Source organism: Enoplosus armatus, chromosome 1 (genome assembly GCF_043641665.1).
Source record: "Enoplosus armatus isolate fEnoArm2 chromosome 1, fEnoArm2.hap1, whole genome shotgun sequence".
Taxonomy (NCBI): domain Eukaryota; kingdom Metazoa; phylum Chordata; class Actinopteri; order Centrarchiformes; family Enoplosidae; genus Enoplosus; species Enoplosus armatus.
In genome coordinates this window covers 25,989,496-26,017,194 of record NC_092180.1, presented here as the reverse complement: position 1 = coordinate 26,017,194, position 27,699 = coordinate 25,989,496, and the positions used below count along the sequence as shown (strand labels likewise).

The following is a 27,699-nucleotide window of genomic DNA, read 5'->3' as shown; positions in this document are numbered from 1 at the left end:
GCCTTCAACACTAAGGATTATCTGCAGTGAATTGTTGATGGTAAATTGCAATACTGCTGTGAGCAATGCTACAATGAACCAAACTATTTTAACAAGAATGTTATTGGTCACTCGGTATGAAGATGTGCACGTTTTACTTTATTTAAAGCTGCATTGACTGATTTTTGACCACTTGGGGGCATATTACCACCTTTTAAGTGGATTTTGAGGAACTCGCTAGTAAAGGACATCGATTGTGTTTGTTTTATTTACTCATCTAGCAGATGCAGAGGAACATTATCATTCATTTGAGTCTTGTTTTCGTCCACCTGGTGAATGTAAGTCCGATGTTCGCTCTCCTTTTAGCTCTGTTTTTGGTTTCCACAAACTCCAGAGGGAAATATCTGGCTCTTTAGCCGTTAAATACTCTACTATGTTCACCAGCTGGTTGCTAACTTCGTCCGTCAGCCTTTTGGTGCTGGGCAGGTAGTGTGCGGTGGGTTTTAAGAGCTTTTTCCACTGAAAACTACTGCTGCTGGAAATGAGGTTGATTGGAGTGATGAGACTGAAAGAAAACAGTAAAGTTGGAGGCTGTGAAACCTAAACAACGAGTCAAAAAATGCAAAAAATGTTCTGTTGAGTTGAGGGGAACTGCAGAGTTGGGTGATGATTATCTCTTTGTATCGATGAGCGAAATCTTTCACAATACACAAAGTCATGTGATCCATTGTTAATATCAAAATATTGATTAAAGCAGAAATTTGCTGTTATGTTTTGAATGCAAAATCTGAATTTTGCTTTCATTTTTTTTGTGGTCCTTTGTTTTTAGATGATCTTAGATAGGAGGCATTGCAATGTCTACTGAGGCCACACTGACTCTGGAACCCTGTCTGACCCCTTCTCAGTAATACTGCTGAACTAAGTAGGCTGGCTTCATAGCGTCGGTGACATAGGTTGTATATAAAGATGGACAACACGTGTCCACTTCCTCCCACTGTAGCCAGAGTCTGCGCAGTGGTGATAGGGGGGTGGAGCCGAGGTCGAGGTCAGCACAGTCATAACTAATTAAAAACAAACTTATCAGAAAAATGAACACTTGAACAAACACCAGTGTCATAAGAACTACCTAAAATGACAGAAACCATATTTGGGGAAAATGTATTTGATGTGTACTTTGATGTTTTGGTTTGGCCCATGTCCCACCCGCTAACATGGAGGGGGCGGGATTTATGCTTCCACTTTTGGGGTGCTGTCATGGCGTCTATCTTTATATACAGTCTAAAGTCTGTGACACTTGCTATGCTTGTTTCAAGCATGCCACAAATGCGATAACGCTCACTAATATAAATGGCTTCATTAATGTGTGATGGCACTGAGTGTCGATTCAGGTTTCTCTGCAGTCTACTCAGCAGGCCAAAAGATACACTGGAGGGAGCTACCTCTAATCTATCAATTCACCATTTAATTTGTTGTGTTCCCCTGAAGACATTCCAATGTATTTTTTTAACAAGCCACAAAATGCTTCACTCCAATAGTTTCCATCTCCTTTTTAAAACCGTCCAGGCTCAATTCCGTTTCACCTTTCCCAGGCAAACAAAAACAGTTTGCCTCCCAAACTGAATCTGACAGACCAAGGTCAAAACACAGATTAGCACTGGTATTGCTATTGAAATAAGGAGGGACCTCAGATTAAGGGCTTGGAAACTTTTGTTTCTTCCAGTAGAGAGAGAGGACGCCCTGCAACACAATTTATTGAAACATTTGTAATATCAAGCCGCTGTTTATTTCACAGATGGCGGTAATATCTGTTGTAACTGAGCCAGCGGGAGCGAGCAGGTGGCATGTTTTGCCCCGACAGCCGCTTTTTTTTTTCTTTTCTTTTTTTAATGAAAATCCTTCGCAATACGCAAAACATCAAAAGTGCAGTAAGAGTAATGGTAACATTGATCCAGTGGTCCACTTGTATGGATTGGAACAATGTCAAGACCTAACACCACTGATCCTCCCAATAAAATGCATGACTGACTCCTGTTTAGTTAATCATAGAAGAAAGAAACATAGCGGCTGTGGATATGAAATATACCTTAAAGATGATGGACACATACGCTGAAACCTTTGTCTGGGTGTAATTCTGATGGCCAAATATATAAATTTAAACGTTTTAACATTTTATAGGATTTCCTGAGCTGCTAAGGTTGGCACTACAATATTTGTGCCTCCCGGTACATCTGCGCTTTGTTCAGCTGCTGGACTACTATCGAAGTGAACAGACAGCGCTTGACTCCCCCCTATCATGCAGCTAAGACATTCTTATTATCTTAAACAAAAGTCTGTTATTGATTTTATGTTTACTTGGTAACAGTTCTGTGCTGTTGAAGGCTTCAGCCCCTTTTTGCTGCTACAAGACAAATGGGTTAGACTGTTTTAAAGTGATGATGTTCAGTCTCATCTTCACGGTGGTCACTTACAGTGTATTTAAAAAAATGCTGTAATTATGGAAATTTTTTTTTTTTACAAATAACAAACTATTGATTGTTAACACGTCCAATAATCCATTAAGGGAATCCCGTGTAATCCCTTAAATAAAGAGTGATTAAGAATGACCAAATGGAAGAATCAATACAAGCATGAACAAGTCTATTTCAATCGGATCCACAAACCTGAAGTCTGTCGACGTGAACTTTGACCCCCCCGATGTTGCCTTTCTTGAACGAGGCCAGCATGTCCAAGACTGGGTTGAAGCGGCTCCCCCTGGTGAGACAAAGGTTAAAATGACTCTTTCCTCCCCCCCCCCCACTTCCTACAGTGCACAGTACAGTGAATCTGTCCAATTATGAGTCAAAACATTTGTGTTAACTATCATATTCCAAACAGAACACGTGTATTGAAAATATAGAATGAAATCATCAGAGCTGACAACTCCAAAAAATAAATCCACACTTTTCACCCAGACTGTCATTGCTTTATGCGGTCTGCTGTCGCCTTCCATACAGGTCATCATCCCGATCAATAGCAAACTAATGACTATTGAGTTGCTCCTATGAGAGCCCACTGACTCATTTACAGATGCTGCAATGTGGCTGTTTAAGCGTTTGTAGCACATTTAACATACGGCTTCCTGGATAATGGTCAATACTGCTGTAATCAGCCCACCAGCCCGGCTATAGTGATACAAATGAGAAACATTATCACCCAATCAGCAAGCAAATACAGTTGCACCTTCCCGCTATAAAGATAAATGGTACACGTAGAGGGGACGAGAGGGAGAGAGGGAGGGAGGGAGACAGAAATGTCTTCAGTCTTGTGACTGTCAAGACGTTTGGAGCTTGAGCCAGACATAAAAAGGAGCGATAGAAGATGATGAGTGGAGAAATGAGAGAGGGCAGAATGGTGTGAGAAAGCTATCAGAGGACAGGAAGACAGAGAAAAAAAAGATAAAAGAGCTATTACAGAGTGTGTATATTACTTGATGTTATCTTCGCGGATGAGAACCAGGAAGAGAGGACGTCCCTGCATCTTCCAGCACTGTTTGATGAACTGCAGTGCGTTCTGCACACACACACGCACACGCACACGCACACACATGCACGCACACACACACACACACACACACACACACACACACACACACACACACAGACACCATTTCAGATTGGCACAGGCATGGTGCTGGCTCAAACATTTCAGTTTCCACTGTCTCTGAGCATAAACTGACTCAGTTCAATTCAGTTCAACCTCCTCAGCTGAAAACTCAAGTTTAAAGTGCAAAGTATTTGATTAGAAAGATGAATTTATGTTCAAAATATAAACTAAACTGAAATGTAATAGGTGTTACAGTTTGTATACAAATACTGCAGTTATGCTTGATTGATTTCACAGCCAGTGGTAACGTTTAAAACCCACTATTTTACTCAAGTTTGAATGTGTTTAAATGAAATTTCAGTTCGGTATGTTTTGTTTCTGTTTTCCCCTTCATATCGTTTTACCTTTGCATTTCCAACTAAACTGTATTCATGATAACTATACATCAACTACAAAAGGTCCCTGGCAGGAATCGAACTGGGGGCATCACGATGACATGGTGTGCAACTTAGAACACTAGCTCATGAGGACGCTCAGCAGCTGAAGGTTTGTTTCAGGGAAGAACAACCTCTTCATACGTTTTCAGAATGTTAAAACAGTCGACTGGAAGATGTTCCACTATTGCATGATATCAATTAGTGATAAAAACAAACAATTACGACTCTAAGACAAAAGACTTTGGACGAGATAAAAGTTTTCGTTTTGTTTGCTTGCTTGCAAACTCAAACATCAACCAATACAGCCAGTGTTTGAATTGGGCCAGTGCTCACGGCACGTTCACTTTCTGTCCAAGCACGTACCATTACATGCTGGTCAGTACTGCCACTTTTTAATGAATGTACTGACGGTTCACATGATGTTCTTATTGTAAGTGCAGGAAAAAAAATAAGACAGTTCCCTGCTCAAACAGGCTGCAAGAGGAGGCAAAACTGTGAGGTACAGCACAATATATGGTCTAAGCCCAAAACGTTTGATTATTTATTATATTATATTTTGTATTATGAATTAATTATTTGTACTCTCAAATTAATAACTGCACTTGCATGCTGTGCAGGCTACTGGTTTAGACTACATGTTACAGTTTAAGCACTGAATCAATCAGAAAATGTAGAAGAGCTGAGTTTCGGATAAGCCAGTATCAGTAGTAGTATCAGGTAGGCTATGACTCTAGTAGACAAACTGAATATATTAGAGTTACTGAAGTTCTACCAGCACACAAAAAGTGGTTAGCTGTGGCGTCGTGGCGTTGGGAAGCGCCGTACATGTGACCCTGCCTTACCTTAATGTCATCAATCAGCAGCATGACATCTTGGGACAGGTAAAAGTCACTGAGATCAAACACTATTGGGTAGCACACCACCGTCTTGCCCAGGATACGATAAATCTGGAGGGAGACAAAGACACACACACACACACACACACACACACACACACACACACACACACACTATTGCATAAGAAGACGGATGGCTCACAAGTAGCCACGTACACATTATTCTGGGCAGTGTATAAAACAAGGCATCAATCCTAAGATAGAGAGGACACACAGAAGCTACACAACCACTCCTGATAACACACACAGTGCATAAACACAACTACCACAAAGCTCCCTTTCACACATGAGATTGTCACAGGGGCACACACACACACACACACACACACACATATCCATACAGACACACTGATGATGATAATGCCCTCTGGCAGTCGGCCATCTTCCCCATAAATGTTCCATTATAATATTGTCTTAGCAATGCGTTGGGAGCCATGATTCATTTGTGAATCTCTTTGTTTGAGAAAGCTGCTCGACTTATTTGGTCGGGCTATGACCTTCATTTGGGAGAAACTACAAACAACATCAGCTGGAGACATTAGCACACACACACACACACACACACACACACACACACACACACACACACACACACACACACACACACAGACACATGAACTGCACAAACACACTCTTCCACAGCCACATAATTTGCACACACACACACACACACACACACACACACACATACAGACAGAAGCTTAGCATATTAAAACTCCTGAGAATAAGCAAAATGTATTCAGCATCCACTTATGCACACTGTATGTGTGAAGAGCAGGAACACTCTTGGAACTGAATCTCTCTCTCTCTCTTTCTCTGCGTTGACTTCCTGAGCTGTAGTCCACTTCTCCGAGCTCTGGGAAGTGTATGCAGATCAATATGTGAGTGGTGTGTTAGCGGCCACCCATGACCTGTGCAGCAGGGCATCATGGAGTGCACATACACTATGTGTGCATGTCATGTACATGTGTGTAGGTGTGTTTGCAATCTCATATACCTTGCAGGTCCCGATGCAGCCCACTGGCCTCTCTGGACGCCCACTCAACCCCAGCTTCTTATTGATGGCAAGGAAACGGTATGCCTGCAGAAAGACACACGCAAACATCGCACGTGATCTCACTGCTAGCCTTTCTGTTTTCAGAGGATACTAAAATCTACATCTTTATCTGTACATTCCTCCGTGATCGCATCAGTGTTGCTTCAAGATTAAAAAAAAAAAACACATTCGATTTGAAATGTCACGCCGCACAGTGCCATTCCATATTGTAATGAAAGAGCGAGACCATCATCTGTCTGTCCCACTGAGACGTTTCTGTTGTCGCAACTCAAGCTGAAATTGCCAACATATGGCAGAACCACCTACTGATATTAGCTCTGTGTAAAGTTATGAGACGTGGCGTTAATGAAAGGTCCCTGTGTTGCCATCAGTAGCGTGCTTAGTGGACCCAAGCACACCCATGGGCACAGGAACTGAATACACTGTTGTACTGAGATGCAGAGGCCCATATGAAGGGACACTGAGACCTTGCTGAGCCCTCATTAGAAGAAATAAACGACGGCATACTGTTTGATACTTTCCACGTGAGCCACTTAGCATATTCTTATACGCTGATAAAAATATCCATCTTAAGAATTAGCTGGTGGTAATTGGACATTCACAAGGCCCCAACGTTTCCTTTCATGGTTTCCAGTCCAGCACATTTGCATTTTACAATGATAAAAGCCACTCACCACTCCAGTTTTTGAATTTTTGAAACAATGGGTCTTCAGTTCCACACAGAGGTAAACAAAAGTAGGTTTCTCAATTCTAGCTGGTGTCAGTTGATTTTGTTGGCTGAAATGACAACTAGAAGATTTAGTCGGCTCTGGCTAGAAAGTTGGACTGTTTGGATGCTTATTATAGAAACACAAGCAGCGCAGGGGTTAGATTTGTGCTTTATTGTTCGGATGAGTCTGGAGTTTAAACTCTCCCAAATCAAAAAAGAACAGGACAGTCGCTATCGTTACTCTAAACTCTGATAAAGTAGCATTGTGGCTTCCATGCAGAGGATGTGCCGGTCCTGAACTGAGTAAAATGTGAGTGAAATGATAAAACCCCACAATAAATTACATTTCCATAAACGTTTTTCTATAAAAGAAAGTTTAAAAAAAAAAAAAACTGATGTCATCAGGGTTGCATTATGGCAAATGTAGGATCCAGGGTTTTTGGAGCTTGACCCATGCTATGGAGTAAAAGTTAGTGTGTTGCAGTCACCCAACTTTATGGCAGTTCAATGCTACAATAAATCACTGGATCACCCCTGCGACAGTGTTAAAATATCTACCAGCTGAGTCTTTTTGTCGCTAAGAATTGACCTACATTATAAGACCTTCTTTCTCGACAAATGAAACTGAATTGGAAACTGGAAGACTTGCTGATGACTATTTACAACTTGAACTGGGATTGAGGATTTTTTGCCTTGGGTAATGCACCACACTTTCGGCTCAATAAAACGCTCCAGTCCTACTTTCCCCACCAGGATTGCTATAGATTGGAGGTGGGAAGAGGTCCTTTACTCTGAGCCTGGGAGTTGGTGGTTTCTATCTGGTCAATGCATTATCTGTCCACACACTGTATTTCCATCCCCTTCGGCTCTACAGCAGAAGTACTGTAGTTCAATCAAGACAGAAGTCGTGTCTAAAGACTGGGCCTGGTCCCAGAGTCTCAAGGTGAAAATACTGAGTCAAGTTAGACAGGCAAGTATAAAACAACTTTATGAGCTGAAAAATGTTAACATCAGCAGTGCAGGCTGTCCAGCCTACAGAGGCTGGGAGAGAGCTCAACTTTAAAGCACAACTCCGACAAGGTTTGGCCGAACAACACGGACTCAGAGTAGCTGAGGTCAAGTTTCTCTCTTAATTGGTAGACTGCAATTCTGCGGTGTCAGTCAATATGGAAAAAAATATGATTCCCCCACTGGTTCAATTTAGATTCTTAAGGCTGATTCAGCTCAGACCCTAACACAAGCTCTAATAAACAACATTGTTTTACTTGAAGTTTTGCAGTAACTGTGGAATTAGTAATACATAGGCATAAAGAGCGAGACAGATAAATAGAAATCCGTGACTGTTTTCGCGGATGCTGCAGTAATTACCCAGTTGTTACATCAAAGGGCTCCCCCAGTGCGTCAAAACAAAGCGGAGGAGAAGGTCATGGCCTTCTCCCTCAGCCATCTCTTAAACGCTTTTAGAGACGGCAGCTCGGAGAATACAGGAGCTATCAGTTTCCAGAGCATTTCTTTGGTGCTTCAGATGAAAGCCTCTCATGGCTGTGTCGCCTGCTGTAAGATTCGCAGATTCTGAGATGCAAAGAGAAAGAAGACGGACACTGATTTCTCGGCTCCGCTTGCTCGGAGTCTAGCGGTGTGACACACTCATCACAAGTTACCGTTTATATGTGCGTGAGCTGAAGCGTTTGCACGACTGTGTACGTGTGAGAACTACATTTCTGATGTGACTGGCTGGGCGTGAAACCAGTACTTATTCCCTTTGTGACAGCCTATACATTCTAAATTTAAATGCCTCCCAATCTGTCCTATCATGAAACAGCACCAATACACCCACACACTCAAGTGGCACTGCAGGAAATCTGCCTATCAAGCCCCCTGTGCCGCATTCGTCCATACAAAACCGACTGCAATTCACAGCCTCAACCAAACGGTGGTGCTCTGCTACTGGTGCTCACTGTTTTGAAAAGGCTGAGCTGAACTCAACAAGAGGAAGCAAGGGCTGGACCAATTAAAATAAATTACATTAAAGGAGCAGAAAGTACAGTGTTTATATGAAAGAGGAGAAATGTTAATGGAGGATTAAGTGGCATTGCAAATCACTGCCCTGACAGGCGAGGATGAGACCTAGAGGAGAAAAGCCAAGGGAGGTTGGAGGAACCTCTGCACCTAACACTTCCTGTGTGCAGAATACCAATGAAGAACGACAACACGCAGGCAGCCTATCAAAGCATCCTTTCATTCCCTCACATTTCCACTGACCGCAGCACAAACAGCAAGCCTGACAGGTGGGAGTGATAACAGAAAGCTGTATTCAAAAAGCTGTATTTTACACCTCTACAGTGGCTAGAAGGTGTGAGAGTGTACAACTATTTACTGACAAACTTAATTCACCGTAGCGACATTCCTCAGTTTGTTCGGAGCTCTGACAGGAGCAGGTTCCTGCACATGTTTATGGCTGCTGCGACAAATTATGCGAATGTTAATTGTTCGTGTCACAAAATGTGCACAATCTATTTACTTTTACGGCAGATGCTGTCACCCAGAGGGACTTAAATTAAGTGTGCAGGTGGGGGTTCAGCATCTTACCAAACAGCTCAAAATGATGCTGTACGGACCTATTGAATTTGGGATTAAACCCTCTGGTTCTGAAACTGCTTCTGTAGCCCCTGGGGTGCCCCATAAAATGTCTTTAAATGATAGGGGGGGGGGGGGGTTTATGTTCTGAAAACAATACTCACGTCCTCGTATGTACATTGAATTAGTTGTTGTAATTGTTCTTCCTGTGAAGCAATCCCTTACTGGAGTGACTGAAGGAGGGAAGTAAGGAATGGGGCCAAAATCCACAGTCCCCCTCCCTTGTAAAAATGCATTCTAAACTTCAGGCGAAGCTAATGGTTTCTGCAGTCGCTGTTAGTCGAATGAAGTGGGTATGGTCCAAAGTTACAATCTTTTCAGTACAAAATTCCCTCAGACAGCATTTCCTTGCTGAGCAGTGTGGGCTGGGGGGAGGGGGAGGGGGGTAGTAATACAAAGAGGGAATTTTGTACTAAAAAGACGAACTTTGGAAGATACCCACCTGATTTGACTAACTCTGTCTGCTGCAGCCCCGTATAGCTTCTGTTGAACTTTTAAACTCTTTAAATGTAAAGGAAAAAATCCCACATTTTTGTCAAGCTGGGTCTTCTCATGTTTTTGTCCAATATGACTGTTGGTCACGATAACATTTCGCTCACCATCTCTGCTGGCGTCACTTGGGGAATGCAAGAATGACACTGACAGCTCTAATGTGCGGCTTAACATGTGTCTGACCAAGACACAGAAAGTAGTCCCCAGGAAGTCCCTGAAGTTATTGTTGTGAATGGCATAGCATAGTAGATATACTTCCTGTTCAACTTGTGTGCGCATGCTGTTTTGTTTTGTTTGGTAAACACTGCAGTTTTTATCAACTGCCAATGTACAATAAAAGGAGACTGAAGTTGTAGCTAATAACTCTACAACTGCGATGATGGGACTACTTTCTGTGCTTACTTTGTGTAGAGATGATTTCCCTAATATCTTGGAGTTGGTGAGTAAATGTTATTTGTCATAATGGACACAAATATTAGAAGAAGACCCAGGTGGAAAAATACCGTAATTTCCATTGAAAGTCTTTTAAGACACGCAGTCTTTGTTCAGTCTCTTTAGGACCTCATTTGGACAGCTCCAGGTGTTGCTTGTAACTGCAACATGTGGAGAAAATGAGAGTCTCAACAAGCAAAATGTTGTCAGTATAATCATGTCTACATCGACTATGATGATATGAAACCCGGAGACAAACAGCTAAAAGGAAGGCTATTTTGGGCAAAGCAGTGATTTGCAAGGGGATAAGCTTTAGGGTGTACGGGTGGGAATAACACATTGCAAAATGTAATTGCCACTCTCCCATCGTCAGGCAGCTGTTGTCAACACAATCAAACGGCTGCGAGGGACGAGGTGAGGTGAGCAAATGCAGCCTGCAGCACCAGAGATGGTGGTGACTCCGAGATAAACAGATTCTGTCGAGGAAGAAACGTCTGTCTGGGCTTCGGATTTAATATTCAGCACGGCGTCCGCTCTGACTCACAATTGCAAATCCATCTGAACGGCTGAGCACCGCGCAGCAGAAAGAGGTGGAGGGGAGAGAAGGAAAAAGTAACAGGTATGACGGTTCAAAGGCAAATGATATACCTGGAGAGGAGAGTTGTTTGGTGTAACAGACATAATGGGGGCGGGGCAGGATGTAGGCCTAGAGGGGAGCATGGGGTTAGAGAAACTGACAGATATAGCAGGAGATGGACAGAAGGTAGAAAGGCCTGGAGGAAAGAACAGAACCCGGAGAGATGACATGTTAGGAGAAATTGTTTGTCGACAGAAGGTGGTGTGGAGAATAGACGCCACATAACAGACATGACAGATGAGGAACAGAGGCTAGGGAGGAGACCGGGGTTTGAGTGACGGATATGACAGAGCAGAGACAGGAGACGGGGAGATAGTAGACTTCAAACAACACACATGCAGATGAGGGGCCGTGTTTAGAGGAGGAACCAGGGGTTGAGTGACGGGATACGATGGGAGTGAAGCAGAAGTTGTAAGGGAGGTAGTGGTTGGTGTCACAGATATGACAGTACAAATGGTGTAATCTGCTGTAGATGAAAGGTGCAGAGTGGACAGGATGGAAATAGCAGCTTGTGCTGGACTTGTTACTCACGAAATGTTCCCCCGTTACTGACGAAGTACATCTCCTGTTAATAATCAAGTAACCAAACAGATGTGATGTCCAATTTTTATCCATCAAACCCTCCTTATTGGTTGTTGACAAGGGTTGGGTTCCAATAGATGGCTCCACTTTGGATCCAGTTCCAGCTACGAGTCTAAAGCTCTGACTATTTAAACACCAATATTTGAGTTTTAGCTCTTAAATATGAACTTATTTATGACTTTTGTTACTTAAAGTTAAACCTGAATAAATTTGAGAACACTGACGCCACATTAGGGATTTTCACAGATTTTGGATTATGAATTTCAGTTTTCTGTTGCAATTGGGCTGCCACAAAACTTAAATGTTTGACAAAACTTAAATGTACCTTTCCTCATAAACAGATGGAGTTGTGATCCTTTTACTTCAATAGAATATCATTTAACACGCGTGATGGCCATGACAGTGTAGTTTACATAAGAACGCCACCGAGGTGAACTGCAGAAAAGACTGAAGCTTAAACGACTGAAAAGCAACAAAGAGATAAGAAAATAGGGTAGGGTGTGTGTTTGTTGAACAAAATATAGATGGGATGGTTTTGCTTATCTTTCTATTTTTTGCTTACCTTTCATACGTTGAGAAAGTATCACAGCGCTGACATCTATTAGACTCATTTAAAAACCATCATGTATTTTCACAGATCTAAAAAAAAAAAAAAAAAATAAAAGCTGTTTCTCGGAATGTTTCACAGTTTTTAAGGTTACTGGGATTTTATCCAACTGCAGTTTAGAGCTCTTTTATATTCTCTTCAGAAGTTCCTCAATCCCAGCAACTCGTCTGCTTGTTTTGACCTCCAAGTATTCAAGTGAAGGCGTGAAACAGATTCCAAAGCGATTCCAAATGAACCATTCTGAATAAGTCAACATTGGAGATGTCTTTCATCTCTTACAGAACTGCCTAAGGTCCCCTTCTGAGAACAAATTTGGAAGTTGCTCAGCTCCACGCATCTCCAATTTGCCAGAGTGAAACGGTGATTGCTCCATCATTATGCTGATCAATCAACATGAGCGATCACTGTTCGACTGATCAATCACTTCAGCCAATCGGCAGCCTCGCGGTGATTGATTGGACAATCAAGAGGAAAATCTTAAGAGCTTACAGGCCGACAAGCAGATGGACTGACTGCCAAGTTCTGCTGGGATATTGACAGCTACAGTAACTGCTGAAATGTAATCAGTGAGGTTTCCATTGACTGTTGCCAATGCAGCTTTAGTCACTGAATTAGCATAGCCGCCGTGTATGTAACCAAAGAACCCAATTTAAGATCCTTTTGGGGGAAACATTCAAAAGTCAGCTGGAGATGCAATTATCAGCTGACACACAAAGCTAATGTTAGTAACAATAGCTTATCAAATCTGCCCGCGACAGTTGTCATTTCTTCTGGGCAAAATCATCGGTTGTCGAAATTATAGAAAGGAGAAACCTGCTTCTTTCTACACGTGCGTGGAGTTAAGGACCCATTGTGTTCAAATTTACCGTGAACTACATCATTGTAAACTGCACGTGCGCTGTCGTGTACGTACGGAAACATAACATAATGTCTTAGTGTGTGCCTGTGTTACCTTGACCAGTTCCTTCTGAGGCCAGATCTGGATGGGCTCCACCTGCTGGGGCGTCTGGGTCTGAATGCCATAGGTGTTCAAGAACACCTGCAGTCTACACACACACACACACACACACACACAAAATTACAATATTGAACTTATAATTTCAGGCATTTTACATGTAGCTTTGTATTTTCAGCACTGATGCCCTTTAAAATCTGATAAATGCCTCCCCCCCTACATGCTGTTAGGGAAAAACACAACCTTTCAACCAGTACCAAATCTCTCTCTCTCACACACACACACACACACACACACAAAACATTTATTTAATTGTTTGTCACTTTATATTTCTTGAATAAAAATGCTGGATTTACTTCAACTAATAATCCCCTTGTAAATCTACTGTGTTGTGGTTCTACAGCAGCTGCTGACCTTTAAATCTATTCATACGGATTTACCTCATAAATCTGCAGCTTTATGAGTCTATGGCTCGGGAAGCTATAGCTGCGTCAATGGAACGTCGATAGATCTATTAGCCTTGTGTTCTTGTGAATAAAAAAACTCATGTAAATCGGGTCTATTGTAAATCTTTATCTATTATGAAGCTGTAGCTGTTATTGAACCGCAGTGTATATTGGAGAGCATAAGTGGACTGCAGTGGGAAAGATGATGCAACAGGGGACGGGGGACTTGCCAGTAGCAGTAATTGAAGCTACAGGTTAACAAGCTTCACAGAGTCGTTTGACCCTGTTTGACACACACACACACACACACACACACACACACACACACACACACATATGCACACAAGAAGAGTGACAGATGATGGCATAGGTCAGGCTGAGCTCCAGCTTTATGAGCTCCCCACAATTAAAGCACTGAGAGAGCTGAATAGGAGAGAGGAGCGGAAAATGACCTTGCTTTACAGCCTGCAACACATAAAGAGACACACACACACACACACACACACACACACATATATATATATACATACACACACACATTACCTCTGGCTCTCTGCTATCAGCGCCACGTGAATCACAACGTCATTCTCTATGGGACCCTGTGAAAGAGACAGAGAACAGAGAGATGTGAACCACATCCCTGCTATGTGTTGCACATGTTGCATCGGTGGTTATATTACATTGGGTGGTGTTTTCCTTCTTGAGAGCATTCCTCCTTTGGCAACACTGTAAATGTACACTGGGACCTATGCAAGCCTGTTAATTCTGTACAGGTGGATTACAAGCGTTTCGATCCAAGTGCTCGTTCTGCTATTTCTCAATCCAGTCTGCACACACCACTTTTGTTTGGGTTTTGTTAACAAGGATTTACGTGTTCGCTATTAAGTAGTAGCTGTTCTTTTTGTCCATTCTTGCTTTTATCAATTTATTTATTTGCTTTGGCAATGCTGCTCATCTAACATCCATGGCAATAAAGCAAGCTGGAAAAGTGTGTGTATGTGTGTGTGTGTGTGTGTGCATGAGAGAGACAGAGAGAGAGAGAGAGAGAGAGAGAGAGAGAGAGAGAGAGAGAGAGAGAGAGAGAGAGAGAGAGAGAGGGACGGAGAGACAGTGATTCAAATCAAAATTCAGCTCGGTCGCTTCTAAAATGAAAATAGCCTGTGTTATTGCTACCTCCGCTCTCACACAATTTAAATGAAAGTAAAACTCTGAATAACCAACAAAGGTTGATGAGAGATGCGGGAGTGCTGGGCTGGGAGGGAAGCAGCTGGGTATTAAGAAGGACGAGGGACATGTAAAAGGGAAGGAAGAGCAGAGATGGAGAGAAACATGAGACATTTTCTCCGCTTTGGCGCCCACACAGTGAGATGAGTCGAAATTACATTAAATGGACGAGTAGAACACAAAGAGAAGGAGAAGCATAACATTTATGATAATTTTTTTTCCATGAGCCAAATAACCCAAAATGAGTTGAAGAGTATTTTGATAATAATTTTAAGCCTTTTATTGAGTATAAATCCTGCAAATTTGGTGGCTGCAGACTCTCTAATGTGAGGATTTGCTGCTTTTCCCATTTTCTTATCATCCTAATGCTTAATACCCTCAGGAGAGGTGACACGGCTAATGGTCAGACAAAGTCAGGAATCTGAATGAGTCGCGAGGCTATGGTATATCGTGGCGGGCATTTGCCATTCATTTTGACATGTTACAGACTAAATGACCAAGAGAATAATCAAAGAACTAATCAATAAAGAAAGAATCATTAGTTGCTTTCTCATATGCCATCAACATCAGATTTTCACTCTGTCCAAGCATCATGTTGGTTGAGGTTTTGTGTTGTTTCCCAGTTCTCTATTACATGAATTCAAAATTAAGTGTGCTATGGTTACAGATATAGTTATTTCTGACTGGTTGTTAAACTCATAAAAACAACACACCACAAACATACAGGATAAGGATGATGATATTCTATGTTTGTCTCATCGTTAACAAACCCCAAGAAAACATGGGCACCATAGTTGAGTCAGACCCACATGCACTGTCCTGCTGCTGTAAATACTCACTAGTGCACCAAATGTGTCGTAATCCGCAGCTGAAAAACGAACACACTATTTACTCCTATTTGAGTAGCGTTTGCTAAAAACTACAACGCCCAGCTGTTTTAAGAAATGATCTATCTGCTCATCGCACTAGACGGGTTCGTTGGCTGGAGCATCATTTGCACATCAACTTATTGCCATACATGGCCATGACATTAGACAGGTCACGTCTTGCCAATATTTAGGGGTCCACATTGATAGTGAGCTTAGCTGGCATACCCATGTTGCAAGTATCTGCGTGAGAATCCACCAGCAGCTCCATTTCCCTCGGAGACTAAGAGTTTCTGCAGGAATATTATGCTATTTTCTTTTATTGAGCTACCATAGAGCCCATCTCACGTTATGGTATTACCAGCAGTCAAGTTTCAAATTCAAATATTCAGTCTGGTTAAGACGGCAGGGAAGATCATGGGAACGCCCCCCCCCCCCCCAAGACATTTTTGAGCGGTCTACTATTCATTCTATTCATAACCTGACCTTATCTAGGCTTTTTCCTCACATGAAAATATGCATTTGTGACCTGTTTTTAAAGATCTACATCTTCAGTAGGAACAAATGAGCTTTGGGCTGAGTGCCACAGACAAGTTACGGAGGTTGGAAAGTATTGAGACATGGACTAATGCATCGCTGGTTTTGGTCTTACTGTGGAATTTGTTGATAATAAGAAAAATACAGACTACAGCGTTAAAGTTAAACCAACAGTCCAGATCAGGACTCAAGGTAAACAGCAGGCTTTGCATTGTAGCATTCTTTTTCTTTATCTTATTCTTTATCTATTATTTTCACGTTTTCACAGTTTTGTATTATCGCTTTTTAAACATTGTACATTGTGGTTGGACAACAATAATAATAATAATAATAATAACCACAAGACACGCCGCAATAAAACTGCATAATGTCTATTATAAAAGGACAAAATGAAGACAAAAATACACACATTCATTCATGTACTGTATACTACATAAATAATGCTTTCTAGCAAGCTTTGTCTATGAAAAATGGGGTGACAGAACTGAAGCAATAAACACACATGGCTTTTCATTGCTTTCATAACGGAGGCCTCAGAAGGAGCCCGTCAATGCAACACTTTATAGCACTGCAACAACATATAGACACAACTGGCCACAATAGAGCAACACGTCACTCATGTTGCCTGCAGAGTGAATGCAGAGTGACATTGTGAAAGACAGGGAGGAAATGCAGAGAAAAAAAAAACATTTCAGAGGCTTTCTCTACAGCAATCTCAGACCTTTTTGGGCTTGCGGACAATCAGGGAAAACACAGACAAGAGACATCACAGTTGGTTGTCTTGTAGTGGAGCACCTGAATACATTACATGGAATAAATCACATGCAAATGAGGCAAAATATGTTGGAGGCAACTTGGATTTTCACTCACAAAAGCCATTATTGTGTTTTTTGGAACAGAAGAAATGGAAAATATCTGTTCCCAATCACTATTATCTTAAGCAAAGGAAGACGCTTTTCTTTGTGTGTGTAAAATCCACATTTATGTGATTTTGGTCTTTTACTTTACACGCTTATGTCTTTTTCCTACGCACAAGTGCGCATTTCTTTCTTTCTCTTTAGCTTTTTCCTATCCAAGAGTTGTGTGTATTGTCATATCTAAGCACATATAATTGTCTCACTGTATGTGTCCTTCAGCGCCTTTCATCCTCTCATTCTTTACTTGTAGAAGTACCATTTATATATGTAATTTATATGTGTATGTATGTGTGTATGTGCCTGTGAATTGTAAGCAGAGACGATCATCTTCATTGCGCTGAGTGACGGTCTATTCAGGGCCATTTAGTAAGCAGGCAGGAGCTTGTGACTCATAGGAGCAGTGGCCTTTCATCTCGTTCTCACTGTGGGGAACCACACACACATATACTGATGCATACACAGAACATGGCAAATCAAGGCACAAGTCAGTGAGGGAGCAACACACACACATGGGCATGCTTGTGGATACACGCACGCACGCACACACACACACGCACACACACACACAGAAAGCTGGGAGCCATTTTGTTTGGTCGATAAGAGCTGGTTTTAGCCAACAACCTCGTTATCATCAATCAGAGAGTGGAGAGGGAACAGAGAGAAGGGGGTCGCCGAGTAGAAAAAAACCCGGCTGAACACAAATCTTTCCTGATGAACGGGGGAGCAATGGCTTCTAAAATGCTGCAATGCAACTCTCTCATTAGCGCTGGTCTCTGAGCAGACAAAGGACTCATTTGGCGAAGGAGAAGATATAGAAATGCATAATGGAGACACAGGAGGAATGGACTCCCTCTCACTCTCTCCTGCACTGCCGTTGAACCTCCGCGACAGACGGCAACCGCCGATGACATGAGTCTTCAAATGTTTTTCTGAGGCACCCCCTAAAAACACCAATGTAGTGTGACCGAAGTGGTGTCGAGACTGAGAGGGAGGCACAGAAGGAGGGATGTGTCGTTTCACCAAAGCGGCTTTGCTGCAGACTGCTAAAAGGTAGTTAACAAATCATATTGGAGCCCGGATGTACCCAATGGTGCGGCCACTGGTCTGATGTCAGCACAGCTCAGGCCAACTCTAACAGTTTAAAGACCTCTGTTGCACTCCCTGGAATTGGATTTCAGACTAATTAATGAAAAGGGGGAAAAAACGGCTGGTAGAACAAATGAGTTGCAATTGAAGGTAGGCAGGTAATTAAAGCCCTGAAACTTTAACTAAGCATTATTGTACATAGTACAAAAGGAAATGGACTGAAATTAGATGATAACAGACATACTGTTTTAAACTGCTCTCAGAGCGGACATGCAAGAGAGTCAAGTTTTTCTTTACTGGAAAAGACGTGCTCTCTTGCTCTTACTACGCTGCCTCCACCTACACGCTAACCTACGAACACTACAAGTTCACTCAACTCCACTTGGGGAATTCTTCTGGAAAATTCCACTAACTGCTGTAGCGGAAGAGGCGGCGGGCTCAGGGAGGTTGAGTAAGCCACAAAAAACGAATTGCATCACTTTGACATGAAATGCAGCTCAACATCACAGTTTGAAGATATCTAACAGTTGACAGTATGTATCCAAGAGGGAACTTTGCTGTTGGGCGAATAGTCACTGCTGGCACCTTTCACATAGGAATGTGCTCCAAGGTGGAGTTTTAGTATTTTTGCATAATATCCCCTAAAAGACTGATTCATGAATTAAGAATAGGTGCATAACCTTAAAAGGTGACAGACATAACATCATTTTGATTCTATATCTAACTCAATGTAGGCTAAGCCGCATCACACTGCTATAAATCAATATTCTCATATCATGGGAATAGTTCAATATTCTGGGTAATGCACTTTGCTTTCTTGCAGAGAGATTGATACCACTTTTTGTTCAATTTAAGGCGACAACCAGCCCAAAAACAAATCCAAGTGAATTCTAAAGTTGCTCCGTAACTGCTGGATGGGTAAAAACTTAAAAGGTGCCCCCAAGTGGCCAAAAAAAAAAAAAAGTTAATGCAGGCGTGAGCATATACATTACTGTATGTAATGATTTTACTATGTTGAGGTTTTGAACATGACTTTGTCAAGGCTTTTTATGGATCAGTAGGACCTGTAGATACTTTTAGTACAGTGTGTTTCAGCTCCAACTTTTTATGATATCGAACTATTCTTGCAAATACACGACACAGAATATCAAAGATGTGTGTGCCTGAGGGAAATCCAGATTACCAGGCCAGAAATTGAATACCAAAACACTGTGCAAGAGAGGCCCTCAGAGCTGCCATCAAGCAGAACCTGTGCTCTGTTTGCCTGAGGTTTGGGGGGTGAAGTAGTAAAAGATCATATCATCAATGCAATCATCCTGCTACCAACCCGTGCAACTGCACCAATCATTCGTTAAATCAACCAATACCAATGAGTTTTGCCTCCAAGTTTCTCCACTGAAATGGTATGGAAATAAACAGAACAAAGCTGAAACAACACCATGTACTTAGTATTAGCTTGAGAGCCCTTGTAGGTGGAGTGTTCAAAAAAATCACATGCAGTTAAGGCCATCAGTGAAGTATGTGGTTACAGCAGGAACTGGCAGGTGGTGAGAGCAGTGCGTCTGGACCATAATTATACACTCTGAATTCTGGCCAAGGGCTTTAAATATGGAAATGAAAACAATAGAAACTCAGCAAGACAGCATTTAAAAAGGTCCCCTGGTTCCGTCTGGTTGCGTATGGAGCATCGTGCAGAGTAAGATTTGGTCCAACCAAGTCAAGTTTATTTTAAAATCATTTCGCCATAAAAGGGCCTTAAGTATAAAGGGACTTAATCAAGAGTTAGTCATACAACAAAACCGTGACACTCACAAATAGGAATGACATAAGTCTGTGCCAAAAGGCATTTAAGAAAATCTTTCTGCAGCCAACACAAAGGGCTGCAGCAGCAAAAGGACATTTGTCTACACCTGGAAAACAACAACTCAGCACTCCTGCAGTCGCAGCCCTATGCTGAGTAAGACTGGTCTGGTCTGGCCCCGTTTGAAATTGTTTTATTCCTACATGATAAAGCTGCTGTTATTTTATCTTTTCATTATCATAAAAAACGCAATGAAAAACCAAAGTAAACAATGAATTAAACATACTGTGTTTTAGGGTGAGGCCTGCTGGATAGAAGTTAAGTATCCCTATCCTCTTCGTTTTCCATGAGGAGGATAAGTTCCCTGGTTTTCACTTTTGTAATACAGCAAGGGTCAGACTAAGACTTCAGTGCATGCTCTGGGACCTTTATAGCTTTGACTAGTGTAATGTCATTTACCGTGGATGTAATAGCACCATCCTATTTAAAACACTCCCGCATGGATATTAACCAGCGCGTGTCATTTGGACCATATACCTCCACTCTTAGCTTCCCTAGATTGACCTCCTATTAATGCTAGAGCCGACTTTAAAATGCTTTCCCCAACATATTAAATATTACATGGACTTGTAATAAATTAATAGTGTGTGATAGTTTGGGAAATATGCTTATTCAGTTTCTTCATGTAACTCACTGTATGCTAAATTTGAAGCTACTGACAGGAGACGGTTACCTTAGCTTAGCATAAAGACTGAAACATCATCTCCACCATGAGCTTTAGATGTACTGAATGGCAGATTTTTATAACCTTTGGACAGAGGCAGGCTAGTGGAGTTGTTTCCCCCTGTTTCCAGTCTTTATGCTAAGCTAAGCTGACCGTCTCATAGGTCTAGTTTCAAAGTCAATGTACAGATATGAGAGTGGTATCGATGTTCATCTAACTCTCGACAAGAAAGCAAAAAAAAAAGGGATATTTCCCAAAAGGTCGAACTGGAGACCTTACAAGACACAATCAAAACAAAATCCCTCTCTAACTGTGTGTTCAAATATGTTCTACCAGCTGCTGGTAGGAAAGCTAGCTCTATTGTGATATTTAAATTTAAACGTAAAACTTTCTATTGTCCTCTTCACTGTCGCAGAGGCATTCAATGGTCAATAGTGTAGGACAGTATTAGCGTAGCTCAGGTTTAGATCAGGCCCAAGTGAGATGTCAGATTAGTGGTAGACTTAATTTTGTAATGAGTGTTGCAGTCCTTAAGTCCCCCCCCCCCCCTCCCCCCCCGCCCAAATGTTTTCTCAAGAAAGCGTTCTCAGTCAAACTTCATTCCCTTCAAAGAGAGAGAGACATTGATTAAAAAGGTAGATACTTGAATGTGAGGGGGTGGGACTGTGTGTGTGTGGGGGAGAGGATAAGGGTAGAGAAAGCAAGTATAAACAGTATAAAGTAATACAGAGACAAATGGGGGACGGAGCTAAAAAGCAAGTGTCTTTGAGAGGGCAGAGACGGAGGCAGAGAGCTGTGCTCCTATTTGTTTTGTCTCAGTCAATAACGCTGTCTGTTTCCACTCTGTGCATATGTGTGTGCCAACCTCAGGCACTTCTCTGCGACAGGAAGAACAAACACTGCTGTTTACCTACGAACAAACACACAGAATGACTAATGGAAGAGGTACATTAATAAATGGAGATGACACGCATCTGTCACGAAATCCAAACAAATTAGAATAAATAACTCTTCATCTCCGTGCAGCGAGAGAGTAGAGACACACACTCCTGGAAAGAAAGAGACAGCAGATCTGTAATTCAGCCGAAATCAGCTTCATGACAGCTGTCACCTTTGCTGTTCTCGTAAGCCCCCACAAAGTGTTTTTTTTTTTTTTGGGGGGGGGGGCAGGAAATCAAGATCCACACAGACACACAGGTGGAACAAAGGCAATAAAAGAGGTCTTGAGATGGGACAAACTGGGACATGCTGTTAACAAGGGCTACTGTACACTCCCAGCTGCAGGATGGAGGGCCGGCGGCCTGCAGCAGGCCTGGCCTGGCTGCGGCGTCCTGCCCCTCAGAGATACGGCTGTGCTACATTCTGACAAAGCGAGAAGCCATTTGCCAGAGAACGCCGCTGCGAGTCCCCGCAGAACATAAGTGGATTTCAGCTGCGCTTCATTTGACTTCCCCCCCCCCAAAATTAAAAGCACTGAGTTGTGACATGAGATGAGAAGCGTCTGAGATCTTTCTGTCTTTCTTCCCTTTGTTCTTCCTCCCTCCCTTCCTTCACTATATCTTACCTTCTTTCTCTTCTTTCTTTTATTTCCTCTTCCTATTCTGTCCTTCCTTCCCTCTGTCTTTCGATCTCTCCGTCCTATCACTGTTTCCTCTTTCCTGTTGTCTTCTTTCCATCCTTCCTGCTTTCTGTTTCTCTGTCCTCCTTTGTTTTTCTTTCTTGCCTCCATCCGTCTTTCTGTCCTTCAAATTCTACCTTCTTTTCTTCCATCTTTGCCTTTCTTTCTTTTTCTTTCTTTCCTGCATTCCTTCCTTCCATCTCTCACTGTCACTCGTGTGTCTCACAGGTCAGAAGAAAATTGTCTACAAACAATCATTTCAGAGTCAAATCACAGACGTTTCTGTCAAAACACCATCGCCGGTAATACAATCACAACTCAAACTGAAAGCGACTTGAACCAGTAGTAGATTTATGTACACAGCTGTAAGTCTGCAGATCAGGTAGCTGACAAAGCATCACGGAACGGAGACTTCATGAAATTCCTTTCTGAAAATTACATTTCTGGTGTTGCCATTCAGAGAAATATCGTTACATAGGTGACTTACGTAAGTCAGCGTTGACGTATTTAAAGTTTAAATAACGTTAAAGACATGACTTACTTACGTATGTGACGTATATCTTTTCCTAACCTTGACCAAGTAGTTTGTTGCCTAAACCTAAGCCTTCTACTAGTAGGTGTAGCTGGCACTGGTCACCCGTATATACAGTATGAGGATGACAACCACTGATAACACCTATACAATAGAGTGATAAGATTCAAAGCGGGTGGTGCGTTTGTGTTTATGTCTTGAGGGGGAGAAACTGTAGGTGTGTGTGAATGTTTACATGGCCTTGATGCTGAACAAAGCAGTGAATGTCTACTTAGCGGAGATAACAGGTTCAGGCTACACACACACAAACACACACACGCTCACACAGAATTTCAGTCATATTAGAGGCAAACGTCTTGTTCCTCCCCTCCAGACAAATGTTTTCCTGTGCCTATAACAACCACGCAGTGTTTTATAAAAGGACTGATTGATTGACTGACACTATTTCTAAGGATAATAATAGTCCCAGTTTCTGTTCTAGCTCAATATTTAACCATTTGAATGAAACTTTGAGGGAAAAAAAAAAAAAAAACTTCAGCTTAACTCAATGAGACTCGGCGACGCTATTTCAAGGTCATATCCCTCCCAGTGTGTCGGCTGGCAAAGCGCAGCACGAGGGAGGCAGCCTCAAGCGAGCGTCACATCACAAAGGAATAAAACATTCAAAGACTTTCATAAAGTTAAAAAGCAAGCGAGGGAATTTATCCGCCACCAAAAAAAAGGGAAAAAACTATTTGAATGAAATATAATCCCTTCTTTTCATGCCCCTGCACAGACGAATGACTCCGGGCTCTGTATCGTTCTCGGGAAGTTGGTGTCTGTGCAGCTCAGAGATTCATATTTTGATGAGGGTATTTCAAAGTGTCAGGGGTTTAGCAAAAATACGTTGGGACGGGGAGAGAGGAAAAAAAAAAACATGAAAGAAATGTTAAGTCATTTTCAATCCAAGCTGTGGGCGAGGAAAATGTCTCTTGTGTACGTTTTTTTTAAGTTGGATCTTTTCAAAAGGTCATCGTGTGGTAATAACGACGCGACCATGACAAGAATCAGTCGCAGCTTTAAGTTGAACACAACTGCAGGAAGGGGAGGTGAGGAGGCGGGAGTTTGATTTCAGGAAATGCTTCCAGTCTGACAACGTGGAGGGAAAAGAAACTGGCAGAGCTGGAGAGGGAAAGACTGACGGAGAGGGAGGGAGGAGGAGGAGGAGGAGGAGGAGGGTGGAATCACCTCAGCAGAGGAGAACCAAGTGAAGAATTGGATTGCGTGCCGCCGGCCGGTGTAATTGTAACGGCGGCCTGACTGAGAAAGCGATACATCGCTCCTCGGACTCGGACTCAGCTCCGAAATATTATCCTCCGCCTGAAAATCCTTATGAGTGAAAAAAAAAATCAATTGATATTAAAGGTGAGCCACGGTGAGAGCTACAGGAGCCTCGGCTTGTCAGAGCGGCCCTGTTTGATATCAGGCCTGGAGAGCCAGGATGGCTGAGGAAGATAAATGGCCTGATTACTACCCTCTGTGTGTGGTGGTGGGAGGGGGGGTATGTGATGTGTGTGCATAATGATCTGAGTACCGCAGGGAAAAATAGATATATGCAGCCACATATGAAAATCTAATGCCCAGGGGTGACAGGGTGTCTCATAGAGTTGTACAGGTGATGTTTTTCTTTCTGTGTGTGTTTGTGTGAATGTAATTCTGGATGATGCCTTAACTTTCCATCCTTTTACAAGTCATTTCAAAGCCACAGACACAAGCCGGCTAATGGCAAAAACTTGCAATGACTCTCTAATGTGCCAGAAGGTGTGTGTGTGTGTGTGTGTGTGTGTGTGTGTGTTATTGCGAATGAGTTCTGATGCACAAACGCAGCGTGACAATGACCCTGGAACAGAAATGTGTCCTTAGTCGCTGTGCCGACACTCAGATGTACACACAGAAAGATGCACAACACCCATACTCACATAATTATAAACTTTGGGAACAGATGGGCATTACGGTTCTAATGTGTTCTCTCTCTCTTACCCTCTCTCATTCACGCACAGTCACTCACAAAAAGCTCTAAAAATGCTCAACAAAATAAACACTGTGCTGCACTGGGTTGTGCCTGCTATAAACCAGTCCCCACGTTGCCCTTTAGACAGACAGGACACACACTGAGTGCCAAGGTGTAGTCAAGTGTATTTCTAATAGTTGAAAACCTGAAAGAGTGATCAGCTGTTATTACACGACGGACATGCCAGCCGTTTGCCAACAGCGAGGCTAAAGTGCCAAGGCAGTTGCAGGAGCTGCAATCTGCGGCCTGTCTCCCTCCCTGCGCTGACACAGAATGTCGCTGGCACAGATGAAATAAAAGCTCCTCATTTTACAACTTCAGTCAGCCTCCTAACCAACGTCTGAGAGCCTCGATAAAGTATCCAAGAACTGACGCTGCATTTCCTGCATGTGGGTATCCGTGTCCTCTTGGGAGATGCTAGGTTAACCCTTACACAAAAGACGATGTGATTCATCATAACTAATACTGATAATCTATCCCTCACTCTTTACACTCCCGACTGAGCTGTGGTTGTGCCTCACGACTGCTCATGCGGAAAGTATACATTGGGCTCACCACCTCGTGTCCACTGGATGCAGATGAATTGTGTTCCGGTAGCTACATTTTCTATGTAGTTTAGAGTTGTTTTTCCAACATGTTTTGTGCTTTACAAGCATATTGAAGCATATACTCTTGCAGTTGATTTAGATGTGGTAACAGGTGGTTTTGGGCTGGTCTTTACTGCATTGAATTGAATTCCTATACTACCACACGCCTTCTTATATCTGCAGTCCCTGAATAGAGTACATTAGCAGCAGGAAAAACATCTCTCTGTCTCCCTCCTACATTCTGTCTCTTTCTCTTTAGCTACTTGCCGACTATATGTGTTTAGACAAGTCAGTTACAAATTAAATGCATTATTAAATGTTCATTTTAAGTGAACTGGCAATAAATATAGGCATTTATAATATTGCCACACCACCTAGAATGGCAGCGGACAGTCCCAGCAGCCAGATCACGATGCCGCCATGTCTGGTGGACATTACTGTAGGAGTAATGACAACAAGGGAACTGAAACTGTAGGGAGAGCTGTGAATGACAGGCACTCAAGAGGCCCTCTACAGAAAAAGGGTGCATCAAAAATCTCTGTTTAATCAGGCATATTAATGCTTCAAAACGCTAACTGGTTATGATTTCACAGGGTGGCTATAATAAGAAAAGACAGATTACGCCTGGCACTTGATGTAAACATTATATCATGAAACGACCACAGATAGAAAGAAAGGCGCGATCATATATAGATATAAAAAAGAATGGCTATCTATAAGGACGCATGCAGGCCTCACATACATTCATGCTGCTTCATTTTGCTTTCACTTACACACGTTTGTACCCTACATTACATTACATACACTAAAGTGCAGTGTCACAGGATCTTCATTGGTGGTTTTGGTTTGGAAGGTTTTTCATCTTAAAGAGCAAGCACCTTAAGGTTCCTTGGACGTATGCATGTGAAGCTGACTGAAACTAAAGTCTCCTTCGCATGATCCTTTCGAGTCGTAAAAGCGATTTCTCTTTTTTGTGCATAAGGCACTTCATTTGCATTTTCAGGCATTATTCTCAAACACCGGAAGACCAGGCTTGAAAAGAGACAGCACCATTTCTTCTCTCTCACATAAAGAAGTGGTTCAATTTTTTGTTTGCTTTAACAATTCTTGGGGTTAAAGCAGAGCTAGTGAGCAGGTGCAGCATGGGGGCAGTACTGTGAACCCCCCCCCCCCCCATTGGGAAGCCTGGGCTTGTACACTGTCAGCAGTAACCATCAACAAGCAGCTAATAGAAGCCAAGATGCCTCCTCTCAGCACACCTGGCTCCGAACACAAATCCCACACTCATCTAATGCTCCAAATCCAGCAGCAGGAGGAGCAGTTGATATATCTTAATATACAAGGGATGTGGCAGCCTTTTGTTCAAGTGAGGGTTTGGATGAATTGAGCACAGCAGGTTCAAATATTTGATCTCGACTCTGTTTTTTTTTTCCATCCTCCCTGAGGTTGTGTATCCTGGCAGCTTACTTCTCTTTTGTTTCTGTGCGATACGTCAGCCGTGAGCAGGAAGACACTGTACACCAGAGCTGGCCAATACCACTGACAGCGAGACAAAGAACCAGGAGGGGCCAAACCTATCAGACACCGCTAATGGGGCCCCTGGCACAGAGAACAGCTTGTAACACAGAAGAAGAAGCAGAATTGTGTCTGAGAAGGACAGAAACACACACACACACACACAACTTCTGTAAGTATATAAAACAAGTATGCGCATGTGTTGGTATGAGTGCATGCAGGATGCATTTGAGCGTGGGTGGTGTGTCAAGAGTTAATGCATGCAAAGTGTGTGAGTGTGTCTGAGTGATGTCCATTTCCCGGCAGGTTAAGGTCAGTTGCCATCTCTCTGGGGCTTTTACTGTCAGAGGCCGCTGGGCTCAACATTTCCTGCCTGCCACCAGGCCATTTGGCAAACAGCAGGGTTAAGCACACTCTCAGTCTGTGTGTGTGTGTGTGTGTGTGTGTGTGTGTGTGTGTGTGTGTGTGTGTGTGCATGTTTATGTGTGTAAGAGAGGCAAAGGATACAAAAGGAAAATTAGTGCATGTTGCCGTGAATATGTGTGATTCCATTTGTAGGGCTTGTATGAAGTGGAGGACGTGCATGTCAGTTTAAAACCCAGTGTTATTATGTGTGTGTGTGTGTGTGTGTGTGTGTGGTGGGGGGGTCAGAAGAATTCTAACCTCCATCTGTTTCATGCTGCTCAGGGTGTCACTTTGCTCTTCAGAAAGGGACCGTCTCTAGATTATTCAATGGTGTCCTACAACTGACCTTTAATCTGTGTTCTGCTAGAGTCATATCCATATTTCACTTA

At 42.5% G+C, this 27,699-nt stretch overlaps 1 protein-coding gene across 1 annotated transcript in view; it reads right to left on the bottom strand.

Moving 5' to 3' along the window:
• Nucleotides 1–27,699, bottom strand: part of phkb (phosphorylase kinase, beta) — a 93,311-nt gene that overhangs the window by 12,996 nt on the left and 52,616 nt on the right. The window contains 6 exon segments of the mRNA XM_070916845.1: nt 2,640–2,730; nt 3,446–3,528; nt 4,841–4,945; nt 5,892–5,975; nt 13,000–13,093; nt 13,992–14,047. Of these exon segments, the coding sequence (XP_070772946.1) occupies nt 2,640–2,730; nt 3,446–3,528; nt 4,841–4,945; nt 5,892–5,975; nt 13,000–13,093; nt 13,992–14,047 (513 nt within the window).